Raw genomic sequence first — 20,138 nt, 5'->3', positions numbered from 1 at the left:
AAATGTCAGGGTATTATTGAATGCAGTTGATCATGGAACATTCAGTTATGGGAACTGAGAACACATGACAACTGAGATATTTTGGGTTTAGATCCACTTGTTTCTCACATGTAGTTTTAGGATGAATTAGTGTCCTACTTTAAACCCTGTTCACTTAACCCTATTTTAAACCCTATTCATTTGCATCTTACTGAGGTGACATTTCTAGTGAATAATTCAGAAACTATGGCAAGATTCAAACCCAATGAATAAAATGAAACATTGAAGTAAGAGATTATTTTATTGGGATCCAAAATGCCTTCAGAATGAAATTCAAATCAATGATAACGCTTATTTTTGCAGGTTATAGGAGAGGGAATGGAGAATGAGAAAGAGTAAGCAGAGAGTAATACCTTTATTTTCTGTTTTAATTTTTTATACAGATTTGGGAAAATAACTAGAGTAGATAATTTGTTTGTAATATTCTTCGCTGTGTTATGTTAAAGTGTTATCTACGGTTATTTTCAAGATCAAGGGACGAATCCCAGCAACAGCTGCATTCACTTGCCAAACTCAACATTTTAGTAGATTAATATTGTAAATACATTTAAATTTCAAAAAGGGAAGATAGCTCACTTATTTTCATTTACTCAACAGACACTTACTGAGCTCCTGCAACAGGCGGTTCTAGATACTGATGATACATCAGTGAATCACATAGGAAAAAATCTCCTGCCTCACAGTTTATTCTATGAGAGACGGCAGATAAGACACAATAAGGAAATAAACTATATAGTAGGTTATAGAGTAGAAATTCTTATGGAAATATGCAGAGTAGATAGGAGAAGCTATAAAACCAGGTTGGGTATTGCTATTTAAAAAAAATATAGGCAGGGTTCAGATGTGTTTGATTTGAATTCTCTCTTTACTGACTAATGCTCAAATAGAATTATTTTCACTTGGATAAACCAAGTCAACAAAATTCAAATCAATGAGTAAATTGAATGCAATCCCCTTTTGAAATCTAAATTTTACTCTCAGATACCTCCGGCCTCTGTTTACCCTGTAGTCAGCTCACAACACCCTCAACTTTGATATTGGTTTTGCTAGGAAAATGATTTATCAAGAGTCCTCTCTGATTGAACTCAAATTAAAGCTACTCATCAATGGTTCCCTTATGAAATCTACTTCCCTTCCTCTCCCTCTGATGATTGGCATGGGGCGGTCAACTGACCCAAAAGGACCTCATCCATTGGCAGAAAATGGTCAATCAGGTGTTATCTCTCAAGAATTTTAACAAGTGATTCAGATCTGTTGTTGCTATTGCTGTTGTTAGGTGCCATCGAGCCAGTTCCAACTCATAGCAACCCCATGGACAACAGAAGGGAACACTGCCCGGTCCTGTGCCATTCTCACAATCCTTGTTATTATACTTGAGCTCATTGTTGCAGCCACTGTGTTAAATCCATCTTGTTGAGGGCTTTCCTCTTTTTTGACAACCCCCTACTTTACCAAGCATGATGTCCTTCTCCAGGAAACAATCCCTCCTGATAATAAGCCCAAAGTATGTGGGACGCAGTCTCACAATCCTTGCTTCTAAGGAGCATTCTGGCTGTACTTCTTCTAAGACAGATTTGTTTGTTCTTTTGGCAGTCTTTGGTATATTTGATATTCTTTGCCGACACCACAATTCAAAGACATCAATTCTTCTTTGGTCTTCCTTATTCATTGTCCAGCTTTTGCATGCATATGAGGCAATTGAAAACACCATGACTTAAGTCAGGTGCACCTTAGTCTTCAAGGTGATATCTTTACTTTTCAACACTTTAAGAAAAAGTCTTTTGTGGTAGATTTGCCCAATGTAGTGCATCTTCTAATATATTGACTGCTGCTTCCATGGGTGATGATTGTGGATCCAAGTAAAATGAAATCCTTGACAACTTCAATCTTTTCTCCATTTATCATTATGTTGCTTATTGGTCCAACTATGAAGATTTTTGTTTTCTTTATGTTGAAGTGTAATCCATACTGAAGACTGTGGTCTTTGATCTTCATCAGTAAGTGCTTCCAGACCTCCTCACTTTGACCAAGCAAGGTTGTGTCATCTGCATACTGTAGGTTGTTAATGAGTCTTCCATCAATCCTGTTGCAGATGTTAATGGACCCATGTTAAATGATGAAGTCATTTGTTCCAGGAACATCTACAGTTGAGTTTCTGAGAATGCCCTTGTCTCTTTCCTTCCTGAGTCCTGAATGCTTTTCCATCAGATTGACTGGGATCACCTCCCATTGCCATCTAATCCATTTCAACTCATCACAAACCTATATGACAGAGCAGAACTTCCTCATAGGGTTTCCAGGGTTGTGATCTTCATGGAAACAGACTCCTGCATCTTACTCCCCTGGAGCAGCTGGTAGGTTCAAACCAACCCACTTTTGGTTAATAGCCGAACACTTAACCACTTGGTCACCAGGGATCCTTAACTCTGATCAGTACCCTAAAAATAAAACTTTTTTTCAATTGAAGGAGTTTCAGGAAGTTCCTGTTCTAATCTCTAAGATATTATTGTCCTCCTTCCCTGAATGTTTTTTGGAGCATGGTGTGAATGGCGAGCAGATTAATAGATAATCTGATTCCTCTCTTTTCCTGATTTCTTTTTGTTATTATATTTTAAATAAGCATAAAATTCAAGTCTTTTTACATATGAGGACATTGAGCTGCCAACTCCGAAATGATGAGTGATCTGAAGGTAGAAAAAACATTTCCTGACCTCCGTGTTAGTGTTTTTCTATTGCATTATATTACCTTCTGTCTTACAAGGTGCATCCCCTAGAGAGTTTTTCTCTAAGCCCATTTCGATTTCCATCTTCTGGAAGTTTGCTTTTTTATAAGTTTCATGTTTTATTTTTATCAGAAACCACCACAAGTCTGGTCCACAACTTCCTCATGGCATTTTTTACTTCCTTATTCCTGAATGTGTAAATCACAGGATTGAACAAGGGAGTTAGGAGGGTAGGAAATATGGCCACAATTTTTTCAAAGGAGAAAGTAGATGGAGGTCGTGCATACGCAAATATGCACGGGACAAAGAACAAAACCACAACAGCAATGTGAGATCCACAGGTTGAGAGAGCTTTCCTTCGACCTTCAGAGCTATGAGTTGTCAGCGAGACCAAGATGACACAATAGGAGATAAGCAACAATAAGAAGTTTATAATGCAGATTAACCCACTATTTGCAACAACAAAAAAGCCAAGGATATGAGTGTCAGTGCAGGCAAGAGCCAATAATGGGTATAAATCACACATGAAGTGATCAATGACATTGGGGCCACAAAAGGGCAGCTGAAATATAAAGAGAATTTGTATTACAGAATGCAAGAAGCCCCCTGCCCAGGCTACCCCCATCAGAATGCCACAGAACCTCCAGTTCATGATAAAGGGGTAGTGCAATGGCTTGCAAATAGCCACATAACGATCATAGGCCATGGCGGTGAGGACAATCACCTCTACTCCAGGAAAGAAGTGCTCAGCAAAGAGCTGTGTCATGCAGCCCCCGAAGGAGATGGTTTTCCTCTCATAGAGGGAGTCCACGATCATCTTTGGAGCAATGACAGAGGAAAAGCACGCATCCAGGAAGGACAGGAAAGCCAGAAAGAAGTACATGGGGGAGCCCAGGAGTGCCAAGCTGCTGATGATGGTCACTACAATTAGCAAATTGCCCCCAACAGTTGCAATGTAGGTAAGCAAAAATACAACAAATATTATTGTTTGACTATTTGGGTTTTGTGAAAGCCCCAATAGAACAAACTCTGTCACACAGCTTTGATTTTTCATGATTTCAGAGGAAAAGGTGAAAGCTTCCATAGTGACCATGTAGAATCCGAACTTAGGAGAAAGAGATATTTGCCACAGACTAGTTTATGGGATTAGCTAGTCATCAATGCATTGGTGCATCCATAAGCAAAGTTATTTTAAGTGCTTGTTTCTGTTGAGAATACAAAATGAGAAATATGTTAAAGGTGGTAGTGAGACACCAGGAAGGATCAAGGTAAATACTTTAAAATAGCCAGAGTTTCAATACAAGGAATGGAAACATTCATATGTGGTAGGAGTGACAAATAGTTTTTATCTCAAGTGCCAAATCTGATTAGTTAGTAGTGGCTACCTAGAGTGAGTTATTGAGAATTCTGAAACACATCCAAGCTCTGAAGAAAGGGGGACTGTAATGTATTAGTTATGTCTGCCATTGACATGGCATGGGAACCAGGATGACTTGCATGGGAAATACATCTCTCCCCAGTAAACCGCTTTATCTACAAATAGAAGACAACAAAACATGCAGTTTTACAGGCACGTGGAAATCACACCTACTCCCACAGATATTTCTTTAAAAGTCTGACCTGAATTGGGCCTTTAAGATGAATTAATTCATTCTTTATAAAAAAATAAAGGCCTATGAAATTGCCTAGACATATGCTTAGCCAATAATATGTATACATTAATTTTTTGGTTGCTTTTTTAATTCATCATTTTAAAATGAAAACGGAAGCTGGTAAAAATAACACTACCTAGTTCAGCGTGCTATGCTGATGACTAAATGAAATAATGCAAGGAAAGCAATTGCTCAGTGCCTTGTGTCTAGGATACAGTCCGTGTTAGGACTTATTATCCCTATGTTACTGGTAACAAATATATGCTTTAAGAGGTTAAGGTCAAAAAATTTTCAAAAAGTGGATCTGGGATTTTCTGGTTCCAGAGCCCAGGTCCATTCCACCTTATCAATAAGGAAAAGGTTGAGAATATTTCTTTTCTAAGGAGATCTTCAGAGCAAGGATGGCCTTTCTACAGTCTCCACACACCTCTCAATGTTAAAAACTTCTGATTCTCTTGTTCAAGTATAAATGAGACATGTCAGGGAACTAACTGCAAATGATGTATAATCAAAAGGTAATGGCCCCACCATATACATATATATCATATACACTTTGACAAAAACCATGTAGGTAAGGAATAGAAACAAGATGTTGAATATAAGACACTCTAAAGGCTTTATCAATATTAACCAATTACTTATACAATGTGGCTCAGTATATTTAAGTACAATCCCTCAAGGTATATCTGCTTCAAAATTATATAACTTTATTGTCAAATAGTTCATACATACTTTACCTGATCACCTCATAGGATTATGATGAGGGCCAATTACGAAATGTGAAAATGTTGCTTATGATAAGGAACTGTTGCAAATTGTGGTTATTATCATCCCACTTAATAAGTCAGCTGCTTTACCCATTGAAAGCATTTCCATGAGTCAACTAGATAATTACTTCAACGTTGGACTTCATTTTCCATAAGAAGGCACGGCTTTGAAGGATGAGTGTATCTTCACCTGTACATATAACAGAAACGTATCACTCAAATAGTTTATACAATTATGTTTGCTGAAGAAATGAATAAAAAAAAATGTGAGAACTATCAGTAAACTGATTTTGTCAAATGCCACTTAGAATTAGCAAATAAAACTAACAAATATACAATTGTATAGGTTAATGTCTTCTGTTAACTTGCTTTAAAACAGCCATTTCCTTAATTTCTCAGAGTCTAGGCAATACTAGGGAACCCCAAGAGGACATTGGTTAAGAGTTTAGCTGCTAACCAAAAAGTTAGCAGTTTGAATCCACCAGCCGCTCCTTGGAAACCCTATGGTGGCCAGTTCTGCTCTGTCCTAGAGGGTCACTGTGAGTAGGGATTTGTTTTTTTTTAGGGAATCCTAAATTGTGCCACCACTGTTAACTCCATATCTAGGGACATGCTGTCACCCAGAAAACAAGAGTATAAAACAATCCCAAGAAGATCTTGCATCTGTCAACAACCATTTATTAAAAAATGAAGGATATCAATATATGATTCAACAGTGGTCAGTTTAGCCTAGGACCAAAGCAGGAGAAAAAATGAGATGAAATGAGTAACACCATCAATTCCATACTCCTACAGGCCTGGGTTCAAATCCAAGCTCTTCAATTTAGTTATGCATCATGGAATAGAAAAAAATAAGTTACTTAAAATCTTTGGTTTCCACTTCTGGAAAATGTAATAAGAATGCCTATTGATAGAATCAGATAACACCGTACACTTAAAAATATTCAATAGGAGATCAAGCCCCCAGGCAACTGACAGAGAAGAATTGTCAACATTTTTATTTATACTTAATTCCCCCTTTACCATGAACATGGCCCATAAGTGCTTTTATTGATAAGCTCTTTGGCACATCTTTTTATTACTTTAAAAGTATAAATTATTTGGTCACAGTGTAGGTATGCTAACTTTTTAAAGGCATATCACTTTTCAATGACCTTTGGAATCCCTTAGTAACACTCAAATCCACGTAAGTCCACTTCATTTCTTCTTTGTACAGAGAAAATCAAATTGATTCTACATCAATCTATGATAATCTGTATTAATGATTAAATAATTTTTAATCTTCCCACTTCTCCTATATGGGGAATTCTAAGAGTAATACAATTTTAGAACTAAAATGTTCATTAGATATAAATAATCAGCCCTCCCTATTTTCAGATGAAAAGGATTTCTAAAATTAGCATTCAAATGTTGACAATGGAGAATCAGTGTCCTTATGGTTTATGATCACAAGGTTTATGACTTTTAAGTCAATTAAAAGATGATTGTCCTAGATTGAGTCCTAGGACAGAATAAGGTCAGCAGTGAAGGACTAGTGAATTATGAATAAAATCTGGAGTTGGTTGTTGTTGTTAGGTGCCCTTGAGTAGGTTCCAACTCATAGTGACCCTATGTACAACAGAACCGTACACTGCCCGGTCCTGCACCATCCTCACCATCCTTGTTATAATTGAGCCCATTGTTGCAACCACCGTGTCAATCCACCTCATTGAGGGTCCTCCTCTTTTTCACTGACTCTCTACCAAGCTTGATGTCCTTCTCCAGGAACTGATCCCTCCTGATAACATGTCCAATGTATGTGAGGCAATGTCTTGCAATTTTCCTTCTAAGGACCATTCCGGCTGCACTTTTTCCAAGACAGATGTGTTTGTTCTTTTGGCATCCTATGGTATATTCTATACTCTTCGATAACATCACAATTTAAAGGTGTCAATTCTTCTTCAGTCTTCCCTCTTCACTGCCCAGTTTTCACATGCATATAAAGTGATTGAAAACACTATGGCTTGGGTCAGGTGCACTTTAGTCCTTAAAGTGACACTTTTGCCTGTTAACACTATAAAAGAGGTCGTTTGCAGCAGATTTGCCCAATGCAATGTGTCACTTGATTTCTTGACTGCAGCTTTCATGGTTGTTGATTGTGGATCCAAGTAAAATAAAATCCTTGACAACTTTAATTTTTTCCCTGTTTATCATGATCTTGTTTATTGGTCCATTTGTGAGAATTTTTGTTTCCTTTATTTTTAGGTGTAATCCATACTGAAGGCTGTCGTCTTTGATTTTCATCAGTAAGTGCTTCTAGTCCTCTTCACTTTCAGCAGACAACACTGTGGCATCTGCATAACTCAGGTTGTTAATGAGTCTTTCTCCAATTCTGTTGCCCCATTCTTCTTCAGATACTCCAGCTTCTCAGATTATTTGTTCAGCATACAGATTGAACAAGTCTGGAGAAATGACAAGACTCTGATGCATAACTTTCCTGACTTTAAACTACAGCATCTTCTTGTTCTGCTCAAAAGACTGCCTCTTGAGCTATGTACAGGTTCTTCATGACCACATAATATGTTATGATCCATGCAGTTGAATCGCTTTGCATAGTCAATAAAACACAGGTGAACTATCTGGTATTCTCTGCAGTCAGCCAGGATCCATCTAACATCAGCAATGATATCCTTGGTCCCATGTCCTCTTCTGAACCTGGCCTGAATTTTCGGCAGGTCCCTGCTGATATACTGCTGCAACTGCTTTTGAATATCTTCAGAAAAATTTTACTTTTGTGTGATATTAATGATATTGTTAGATAATTTCTCCATTTGGAGGATCACCTTTCTTTGGAATAAGCATAAATATGGAACTCTCTCAGTCAGTTGGCCAGGTAGCTGTCTTCCAAATTTCTTGGCATAGACAAGGGAGCGCTTCCAGCGCTGCATCCATTTTTGAAACATCTGAATTGGAATTCCATCAGTTCCTGGAGCCTTGTTTTTCATCAATGCCTTCAGTGCTTTTTGGACTTCTGCCTTCAATATTATTGGTTCCAGATAATATGCTATCTCCTGAAATGGTTGAATGTCAACCAATTATTTTTGGTTCAGTGACTCTGTATATTCCTTCCATCTTCTTTTGATACTTCCTGCATGGATCTGAAGTTTAATTAATTATAATAATATCCCAGTGCTTGTTTCATAGTTTTTTACAAATGTACTCAGGGTTACATAAAACACTAGCATTAGGTGGAGCTAGGTGAGGAGTGGAAACCCTGGTGGGGTAGTGGTTAAGAGCTATGGCTGTTAACCAAAAGGTTGGCAGTTTGAACCCACCAGGTGCTCCTTGGAAACCCTATGGGGCAGTTCTGCTCTGTCCTATAGGGTCACTATGAGTCAGAATTGGCAAAGGGTTTGTTTTTTTTGGTTTAGGTGAGGAGTATACAAGAACTCTCTGTACTATCTGTGCAACTTCTCTGTAAATCTAAAATTACATAAAATCAAAATATCATTAAAAAAAAGTGATTGTTCTGTTTCTGCTATCAAAAGGGTAGTTATCCCAGCTTCCTCACAGAATAGCCAGGGGCCCTTGAACAAACCGGTAAGCCTCAGTGTTCTCACCTATAAAGTAGGGATAGTAACAGTTGTTCAAGCTGCCTCACTTACAAGAGTCCAATAGGACAGTTAATATCAAAATGATTGGCAAAGTATAAAGTTTTAAAAATGTGAAATATTATTTTCAAGCAATGACTACACACACAAAGTTAGCTATAAAAGAATAAAATGTGTGTTTTTAATTTTTTTTTTTAATTATCCTCATTGCTAAAATTGCAATTAAACTGTTTCCATTCATGTAACCTTTTTGGAAAATACATGAGTAAATATTTCCAGTCTGATAAACACGTTCCTATCATTTATACTAGCTACCTCAACTCTAAACAATAAACAATTCTTTAACAATAGAAAGATTTTTATGTAATTCAGACTACTTCAAATTAATAAGGGATGATGCTGTCAATAAAATGCTGATTAATGATATAAAGACATAGAAGGTGAAGCATCTTTACAATATGTTAAATGACCAAAATAGAAGAAAAATTGAAATACTCCTGTCCATTTGTATAGATATTATAATTTTAAAATCTAGATGGGAACATGGAAATGGCAGAGATTGCTTATTTTCTTTTTAATATGTATCTTTAGGTAATCTTATGAATATTTTAAATTTTTATTTTTAACCAAGGTTAAACCCACAACACTGTATTTTCCATCAATTAAATAGTTCATAAACGTAGGTTGGAACTGGGGCAATTTTTTCATTTATCCAGTATGATTTGTTTGTAGAATTCTCATGATAACATAACATGGGTTAGATTGTTACTTTAAAAATAAAGTTATTGTAAAGACTCCATTAATAGCTATACCATGAGTTCCAGCCTTACCCTGCCCCTATACTCACTGTGGTATCAATTTTAAATTCATGTCTCCACCTTAGGACACAGCTTGTTTTGTCCATATTTCTCCTAGAAGATCCCATGGTCTTTCCTTTCTTGATAGCCATACACTGCACCAGACATTGCTTAGGGAACCCTCGAGGCCAGCTGTGAACTGTGCATTCTAGGGCACCTCTTGGAGAGTGACCTTGGAAGTTTACCTCCCCAACCCCCAATAACCCCATTGCCCACTATTTTTTTCCTGTTAGTTTTAATAATAAAATTAATTCTAATGCCAATAATTTGAAAACAATAGAAGCTACTGTTTCAACTTTGAAGTATGTATAACATTAAAAAATAAATGCAGAATTAGAAATAAGGTTGTCAACATAAGCAGTCTTTTTGTTATTTCAAACAATAAAGACATAAATGTATATTTTAGAATCACTTTTATGTACATATATTTGTATATCAGTCATATCTGCGTATGAATATGCATTTCTAAATAAATATGGTTATTACAAATTAAAAGAATAGGTTTAAAATCCATTCTTAGTTACTCTCTTTGTTAAGTTCATTAGTGCACTGTGTTTCTGATCCAGGGTTGTTGTTATCATTTATTTCAGCAATATTTATGTCTTGTCTGTCTACTTAAGCATATTCCTTCCTTGACGACCTGGGAAATCTTTTCTCCTCACACTGCAGATGCTTTTCCCTTCTGCAGTGTTGTTCTGCTGTTTTCTCTAAATATCTCATCTTATACTCTTGCTATTTCTAGAATTAAAAAAAAATAATAACCTCACTGTTTCTACCTGTGTCCTTCCTGATGGATGCCTGAGGTTTCTTTGTTCTCTCTTAGGAGCTTAGCTCATTTAAGGAGACAGACAAAGGTCACCCCAATTAGCACTATAGCAGTTCAGAGCTTCAGTCATTTAAGCATCCTTGAACAATTCTGAGAGAAATCTCATGTTATCTATGATATGAAACACACTTAGTGAAAATTTCAAGTCAGAAGACTCTGCTCTTTGATTTAATGAATCACTTTTACTCTTAATTCCCTACCCTGTGATATATGTGGAAAAACTAAGGGATATATTATATATGGAAACCCTGGTGGCGTAGTGGTTAAGTGCTACGGCTGCTAACCAAAGGGTCGGCAGTTCAAATCCGCCAGGCGCTCCTTAGAAACTCTATGGGGCAGTTCTACTCTGTCTTATAGGGTCGCTATGAGTTGGAATCGACTCGAGAGCACTGTTTTTTTTTTTTTTAATATTATATATAGGAATTCTGTAAGTGATAAAATAGCAATTGAGGTACCATGCTCCTCCATCAGTATTCTTTATAGTCTCAGAAGATCTCAGTTTTCAATCTAAAACACCAGGATGGGGAGAGCATCAGGGGGTAAACGATAATTGAGAGTATATTAAGAAAGAATATATAAAATGCCGTATAGAGAGCTAGGTCAAAACCTGCACTGTGTCCCCTCTAAGGTATTTGGATTTAACTTGAAGATGACAAGCTGAAGATAGATCTAATTTCGTTAGACTTTAAGTAAAAAGTACTGGTACTCCCAACCCAGAGAAAGTTTTGTATTATAATAGCTGATATTTATGGAGCATCTATAATACATTACTTCATATATTTCCGAAAACTTTGCCAATATCATTATCCCTTTTAAAGATTAGGTGTCTGAGAACCAGAAAGACGATGTAACTAGCCCAAATGTACTAATTATTGGTAGTTCCACGAATTAAACTTGGTAGTCTGACCACTACCCTCACACTTTTAAGCACTTCGCCACACTTTTGAAGGCCTTTTATAAAATGCAAAATGTGAATTATAAATCTTACCGTGTGTCAGTTCCTGGAAAACTCTGGTGTTGGCAATCTTTTATTCTTTATCGACAAAAGTCCATTCAGTGGCTGGATAAAATGTGAAGGTTGTTTCCAACTCTTATATCTACATCTAAGAGAGAGAAAAAGAGCCTCACAGGCACTCAAGATGGAGAATGTTCTCCACTGCTTCTCAAGTGCTGCCTTCAATATGGCCTCAGAGAACAAAAATAAATAAGCAAACTTTCCTCCTTTAGTTCCAACTGAAATTTAAAGCGGTTTCCCCAAGGACATGAGCCTGTAGTACTTCCTCTCAGTTGGCCCCAGTGTTGCAAAAGTTCCCATTAGTATGATTCTCCAAGACACAGTTTAATGTGGCTTGATTTGCTTAAGCGTTTGCAAAACTTTTATGTCCCTGAGAAATTGGGGTTTTTTTTTTTTTTAACTGCTCCAGAGTTTCTATTTGAAGATGCTTTCATTTCCTTTTATGTTCAGGAATATAACACCATGTATGCTGGGATGGAAACACCTATGTTCTTACTAAACCCAAGAGCTGAGTTCTGGGATAAGGCTCAGCATCAGACCATGAATACAGTAAATGCTGTTCTTGGGCAGGGGTAGCAATGAGTGCTTATTAAAGAATAACGTATTTCATGCATAAATAAGTAAAAAAATACATATTAATCCAAATGTTATTTTTTTCTCTCAATACCTGAACCTTATATTTCATGACTTTGAAACTAAAAGCCTAATTTCTATCCCTGGGTGGTGCAAATTGTTAGTGCACTCACCTGCTTACAAAAGGTTGGAAGTTCAAGTCCACCCCGAAGCAGTTTAGAAGAAAGGCCTGGCCTCTATTTCCAAAAAATCTGCCCTTGGAAACCTATGGACTACATTTCTCCTCTGACACACATGGGGTCTCCATGAGTCAGAATCAACTCAATAACAATTTTTTTTTAATTTTTTCCTCTTGTCATTTTATTTGAAAATAATGAATGACAAATCTGTTTATCCTGATGGTATGTAGCATTGTGATTGAAGTTTGAGGGAAAACCAAGAGTCGGCCCATGAGACCAACACAGAAAAGGACAGACCAAACAGGTTGTTGTTCCATACACTCTTTAAACATTTTATTCTACTATTTATAGGGTCGTTATGAGTTGGAATCTACTCAAAGGCACTGGGTTTTTTTTATTTATATGGCTATTCATAACACACAAATGGTGCAAAATTGAAATGATTCATCAGAAAAGTCAAGGCTCAGAAGCAATTTCATGTCAATCAACTATGGGATTAAAGCACAAGGGTTACTTTCTTTTTATTAAAATTGTATACATTTGCCCTGACCAAAAGAATTGGCCGACATGGACCACAGTCCTCGTGATCCAAAGAGAGAAATCGCCAGAGAAGCCTGACACATGATATGGAGCCTGTGGAGAACTGGGTGATCTTGCTAGATAGCGGCAAGAGGGACATTTAGGGTAAAGGATGTCTTCCTCCACCCTCAATACCCTCAGAGCATGGACAGGTGAGAGCTAATAAGGGCTCACACACAGCCCAAGGCCAAGGATCAGCAAGGGACTATTTTCAACCCAGAGCCTTGAACTTGTGCTGTGTCACCCAAATGTAACATGTCTGCACCACTCTAGTAACCCAATGTAGTGCAATTCTGTGGAAAAAAAAATAATAATAAAGATACAACCTGCGGAGGCCATTTGTTTACTATACCACCCAATAGAAACTAGAGTCCCAGTCACAGGACCAGGGATAACTTTATTCCAACCAAATAAGAATTCCTAAAGGCTTCTGGTTGGATAGGATAGAATATAGAGAACAACTTGAAAAGGAGAAATAGGGAGGGGCCCATGCAGTCAGTTCCAAGTTGGGGTGCCCTACACATAAGGTACTACAAACTTACCAATCCTAGGCACTGGAGAACTTAGAAAATTTTTCAGAAGGCACTCTGAAGTGTAGAAGCAAGCATAGGGTTCTGCCTGCTTAGGTCTAAATGCAGGGCTATAAAGTATCAGTTTTTCAGATCTATGAATTTAAAGAGAGATTGTAAGCCATTTAGAGAGACCAAGGGAAGGACATGTGTTCCAAACAGAGGGACTAGCCAATGTTCGTACAGGCTCTATGGCAAGAGCATACTAGGTCAGTAAGAGGAGGAGAAAGTGGGACATGGACTGGAGGAGTCAGTGAGGGGTCAGCCATGAGAGAGGAGTTCAGAGAGGTGTGAGGGTACCAAGATTACTGCTACCTGGTCTTTAACAATTGTAAGCTTTTGGCTTTTACCTTGAGTGACATGGAAGGCCACTGAAGTAGAGTCATGATATGATCTGACTTATGGATTTAAAGGGTAATCATCGCTGACTTGCTCAGGATAGGCTTTTGGAGCAAGGGATGCAAAAGTAAATGCAGGGAGACAGGTAAGAGGCAATTGCAATAATCCAGGTGAAAAATGACTGTGGTTCAGAATTTGGTGACAGCTCTAAAAATAAGAAGCTCTTGAATTTGTATATATGTTAATGTTAAAGCCAAGAGGATTTCCTCATAGAGCAGACGTGGGTAATGAGAAAAAGAAATAGAAAAAATGTGCCATCAGTCAAGATGGAAGATGATGTAAAAGAGTCAGTTTGGAATGTGAGCAGAACCAGGAATACAGCTTTGGATTAGTTCAGTTTAAGAAATCTATTTGTCATTTAGATGGAAATACCATGAACCAGTTGGATTTTCAGGTCTCAAGCTCAAGAAAGAAGTCTGGTCTGAGGTACTTATTTGGGAAACTTGGTCATGGGATATTAGATGATGAGGGAAGTGGAATCAAGGGAAGATATTTTTTAACAAAGAAAGAGGTAATGGATTGCTTCTTTGCTGATGTAAATGATCCAGTAGAGAAGGAAACAGAGATGAAATAAGAGACAGAAGAGATTCTTAGACCAGTGTCCTCGTGTAAGCGGTGAGGAGAGAATGTCCCATGCAAAAGTAAAGAGCGTTTGATTGCCTTTGAAAAGGGTCAAAGATACTTCATTTAAAATAGCAGTTAAGAAGGCAGCATATAAGTGAATGGAGGCTGGCAGACTGAGAGACACATCTGTAGGAGCCTGGAAGCTCTCTTTTGATAGTTTAAATTATCTCAATAAAATAGGAAGTAACTTCATGTAATGTTTCCCATTAAGTGTGATGTTTGTGGTAGTTTTTTAGGCAGATACCTTTCCTCAAAAGAAAGTATTCTTCTACTCTTACTTTGCTAAACCTTAGTATCGTGAATAGTAGTGAATTTTTCAAATCCTAATATAAAGGTAAGCATAAAACTTAAAGGCTAATATTAGTAATGCAAGTCTCTATAACAAAACAGTAAGACCAAGATCTGTTTCAGAAATCAGAGTGTCAAAAAAAAAAAAAAATGTCAGCATTAAGCTGTTAAATAATATGTTTAATACTAAAGGGTATTTACTATGAATTAATTTGGGGATCCCACAGAACAAATAAGAAATTCGTGAGATCTAATTAGCAGGTAATATTACAGCATGAAAAGTCAGAACAGCTCATACATATAATACAAAATGTAGATTCTGAGCCTGCTTTATTTTTTACAGTGACTTAAACAAGATAGAAATTTATTTCCCTCTCATACAAAGGAAGGTAGAGGCAAGTAGTATGGGGCTAGTTCATACAGCTAAACAACATCAGGATTACAGGCTCCTCAGTCTTGCATATCCATCAACCTTAACACACATTCTCATGGTCCATCGTGGCTGCTTGAATTTCAACCATAATTTCCCATTCACAGAATTACCATTTACGTTACCACTTAACTGGGTTCAAAAAGTTCAGTGCCCCCAAAATAAGTTTTTTTTTTTTTTTTCAGTTAAAAGAGTTTCAGAAAACTTCTCTTCTTTAAGATATTTTTTGGGTCCTCTACATGAAGGTTATTCAAACCATGATGTGAATGGCAAGCAGCTTAATAGATAATCTGACTCCCCACTTTTCCTGATTTCTTTTCACTGAATTATATTCTAAATAAGCATAAAATTCAATACTCCAAGATGAAAGTGATCTGAGGTGGAAATAATATCTCCTGGCCTCCACTTCAGTGTTTTTTTTTTTTTATATATTATATTATATATAACCTTCAGTATTACATGGTCCATCCACTATAAAGTTCTTGTCTAAGCCCTTTTTGACTTCTTTCCTCTGGAAGTTTTATTTGTTTATTTATTTAAGTTTAATTGTTATTTATCATCAGAATCTACCACCAATTTAGTCCACAATTTCCTCATGGCATTTTTCACTTCCTTATTCCTGAGAGTATAAATCATAGGATTGAGCAGTGGAGTTAGGATAATGTAAAACAGGGCCACCATCTTGTCAAAGGAGAAAGCAGATGGAGGTCGTGCATACACAAATATGCATAGGACAAAGAACAAAACCACAACAGCAATGTGACAACCACAGGTGGAGAGAGCTTTCTGTCGTCCTTCAGAGCTATGAGTCCTTAAAAAAAAGAATTAGAGGGAGCAAAATGACACAATAAGAGATAAGTAACAAGGAGAAGTTTATGATGCAGAAAAACCCATTATTGACAACCACCAAAAGGCCAAGGATGTGAGTGTCAGTACAGGCAAGCTCCAATAATGGGTACAAATCACACATGAAGTGATCGACGACATTGGGGCCACAGAAGGGCAGCTGGAAAGTAAAGAGAATTTGTATCACAGAATGCAAGAAGCCCCCTGCCCAGGCTACCCCCATCAGAAGGCCACAGAGCCTCCAGTTCATGATAGAGGGGTAATGCAATGGCTTGCAAATGGCCACATAGCAGTCATAGGCCATGGCTGTGAGGACAATCACCTCTACTCCAGCAAAGAAGTGCCCAGCAAAGAGCTGTGTCATGCAGCCCTTGAAGGAGATGGTTTTCCTCTCATAAAGGGAGTCCACAATCATCTTTGGGGCTATGACAGAGGAGATGCAAGCATCCAGGAAGGACAGGAGAGCCAGAAAAAAGTACATAGGGGAGCCCAGGAGTGCTGGGCTGCTGCAGGTGGTCACCACAATTAGCAAATTGCCCCCAAGAGTTGCAAAGTAGACAAACAAAAATACAACAAATAATGTTTTTTGAACATTTAGATTCTGTGAAAGCCCCAAGAGAATGAATTCAGTTACAAAGCTTTTGTTCTGCATGATTTCAGGGGAAAAGGTGAATTCTACAGTGGCCATATAGAATCTAAAATTACGAGAAAGAGGTATTTGTCTCAGACGAGTTTAAGGTGTTAGCATAGCCCTCAACAGGCTGGTGCATCCATAAGCAAAGTTATTTTAAGTGCCTGTTTTGTGGTTGAAAACACAAAATGAGAAATTTATCAAAGGCGGTTGTGAGACATCAGGCAGAATTGAGGTTAAATACTTTAAAACAGAGTTTCAATATTGGAGAAGGAAACATTCATATGTGCTAGAGATGACCAATAGCGTTTATCTTAGGTGCCACTGATTAGTTGGTAGTGGCTACCTGGAGTGAATTGTTGAGGATTCTGAAGCACATCCAAGCTCTGAGGAAAGGAGGGCTGTAATGTGTTAGATATGTCTGCCATTGACATGGCATGGGAACCAGGATGACTTGCATGGGAAATCCATCTCTCATCAGGAAACTGCTCCGATCTACAAATAGAAGAAGAGATAGCATGCAGTTTAAGAGGCACTTAGAAATCATGCCTACTCCCTAAATATTTAAAATCAGAGCTCAAGTGGGCCTTTAAGGTGAATTAATTGATTTCTTATAAAAAACAAGACCCTATGGAAATGTGCTTATATTTATGCTTAGTAAATACTAGGTATACATTAAAGGTTGAGTTGCTTTTTATTATTCGTCATTTTAAGATGAAAAAGAGGCTGATAATAATACCTACTTCAGTTTGTCGTGCTGATGACTAAGTGAAATCATGCAAGGAAAGCAATTTCTCAAGCGAGGGTGTTTAGAATAAAGTCCATGTTAGGTTTTATAATTCCTATGTCCCTGGTAACAAACTCATGCTTTGAGAGGTTAAGGTAAAAAAAATTACCAAAAGGTGGATCTGGATTTTCTGGCTCCAAAGCCCACGTGTAATCCACTGGATTGATAAGGAAATGGGTGAGAATGTTTCTTTTCTAGGGAGAACTTCAGAACACGGATAGCCTTCTAGAGTCTCCAACCAACTCTCAAAGTTAAAATTTTCTGATTGATTTGATCGTGTACAAATGGGACACCTCAGAGAAAGAAACTCCAAAGGATTTTTGATCAGAAGGTAATGGCCTCACCTTAAAACACATTATTAAAAAAAAAAAAGTTGCCACGGAGTGGATTCTGACTCATAGCAACCCAGTAAGGGTCATATACACATACAAATTAACAACAACCGTATAGAAACAGCACATTAAATACAAACCAATCTTAAGGCTTTACCAGTTATTAACCAATCATTTATATAATGTGCCCCACAGGATCAAGTACAGTTCTTCAAGGTTTCAGGTTATATCTGTTTCAAAATTACATAGCTTCAATGTAAAATAGTTCATATATAGCTTACCTGATCATCTGGCAGGGTTATGCTGATGGCCAATTTCAAAAATGTGAAAATGTTACTTATGATAAAGAACTGTTGTAAATTGTTGTTATTATTATCTCACTTAATAAGCCAGTTGCTTTACCCTTTGAAAGCATTTCCATGAGTCTACCGGATAATTACTTCAACTTTTGACTTCCTTTTCCATAGGCAGACACAGCTTTGAAGATTGAGTGTGTCCGCACCTGTGCATATAGCAGAAATTTATCAGTCAAGTAGTTCACATGATTACATGTTTCCTAAAGAGATGAATAAAAGAACAGTGGGGCTTATTGTGAGAATTATCAGTAAACTGATTTTGTTGAATGTCACTAGAATTAACAAATAAAATCAGCAAATATGCAATTGTGTAAGTTAATGCCTTCTGTTTCCTTGCTTAATAACAATCATTTCCTTACAGTACCAAGGTCTAGGCAATCCTAAACTATGCCACCACTATTAACTCCATATCCAGCTACAAGTTGGCACCCTGAAAACAAGAGTATAATACAAACTCAATGAGGTCATTTTGTCTGTGAACAACCATTTATTAAAAATTAAAGAATATCAATATATGATCCAAGAGTGGTCAATTTATCCTAGGACCAAAGCAAGAGAGACAATGAAGTGAAATGAATAACAACATCAACTCCAAACTCATACAGACCTGGGTTCAAATCCAATCTCTTCTGTTTTGTTATGGGTTATGGAACAAGTTACTTAAAAGCTCTGGTTTCCACTTTCGGAAAGTGAATATAATGTCTATTGATAGAATCAGATAACAGTATACACATAAAATCTTTCAATAAGAGATCAAGCCCCCAGACCACCGACACAGAGAAGAATTGTCAACATTTTCATTTATGCTTAATTTTCACTTTACCACAAACAGGGATCTTAAGTGCTTTTACTGATAAGCCCTCTGACTCATCTTTCTATTACTTTAAATGTATAAATTATTTTAATTGGTCACAGTGTAAATATGCTTTTTTTTTTTCAAAAGCATTCTACTTTTAAATGATCTTTGTAATCACTTAGTAGCTCTCAAACCCATGAGTACACTTGTACTTCAGGTAGCTTCTTTAGACAAAGGAAATCAAATTGGCTTTATATTAATCTGTACTAATAAGTTTTAATACTTAAATAATTCTTACTTTTCCACTTCCCCATTATGGGGGTTCTAAGAGTAATACAATTTTAGATCTACAATGCCCATTAGATAGAAACAAAATAGCTCTCTATGTTTTCAGATGAAATGAATTTGCAAAATTAGCATGAAAATGTTGACAATGAAGCGTACAGTGTCCTCATGGTTTATGATCACAAGGTTTATGATTCTAAGTCATATAAAAGGCAATTTTCCTGAATTGGGTCCTAGAACAGAAAAAGGACAGTAGTGGAAGAGCTAGTTAATTATGAATAAAGTCTGGAGTTTAATTAATAGTAATATTGAGATAGGGAAGAAAAAGGCACTGAACTCCTAGGCAAGGAGCCCTGCAACACCTGCAACTTACAATACTATGTGCTTGGCTAATGCAAAACCTCTATCTTGAAGTATTCACTGAGGGAAGAACAATGTACTCCCTTGTAAGATGTTTTTCAGAAGGACTGACCTGATCTGTTCCCTGGAGCATGGGCAGACATCCACAAGGTGACTGACGGATGACCTCTGCCTGATGCTAGTACCCGCAACAGGAATTGAACTGGCTTCTCAGAGGGACTGCCCAGGCATAACGCCCCATAATAAGTTCTGCCACCTAGTCCCAGAAGCCTTTGCTACTGGTTCCATCTTGGATTCCAGATGCACGTGCAACCTAATTCAGTATGCACTGCCATTCTGAGAAATCCTCCCCCCTCCCCCGAAAGAAACCTACTAAATGTTCGTTACCCTATTATCCTTGCCAAACCCATATAAGCCCCAGAAAAACCTTTGTTGGGGGGAACAGAGGGTAGCATTGCTTGGTCCCTCTCTGTTTCTGCTCCCGAGCCTTCACTTTCTTTCTGCTGCTAACAAACCTTGTTCGTGTGGAAACTCTGAGCCTCTCCTGGTCATTCTTGGTCAGTAGAAGGCAAAAACCTAGGCTGGGCTTATTTCCAAGCTGGGAATCCTTGCCCTGCAACAATATCCCAATGTTT

The 20,138-nt window shown here is 37.4% G+C and overlaps 1 protein-coding gene and 1 pseudogene across 1 annotated transcript; both read right to left on the bottom strand.

Moving 5' to 3' along the window:
• Window positions 1-1,931: 1,931 nt before the first annotated feature.
• Window positions 1,932-3,816, bottom strand: LOC100676760 (olfactory receptor 4C15-like). Its single transcript, XM_010602148.3, has one exon. The coding sequence runs from the start codon at window positions 3,814-3,816 to the stop codon at window positions 2,875-2,877; it is 942 nt and encodes a 313-aa protein (XP_010600450.3). The 3' UTR covers window positions 1,932-2,874.
• An 11,745-nt stretch (window positions 3,817-15,561) lies between these two features.
• LOC100674776 (olfactory receptor 4C15-like) lies at window positions 15,562-16,608 on the bottom strand (annotated as a pseudogene).
• Window positions 16,609-20,138: the final 3,530 nt, after the last annotated feature.

This window comes from Loxodonta africana, chromosome 22 (genome assembly GCF_030014295.1).
Source record: "Loxodonta africana isolate mLoxAfr1 chromosome 22, mLoxAfr1.hap2, whole genome shotgun sequence".
Lineage (NCBI taxonomy): Eukaryota > Metazoa > Chordata > Mammalia > Proboscidea > Elephantidae > Loxodonta > Loxodonta africana.
This window is presented reverse-complemented; position numbering and strand designations above follow the sequence as displayed.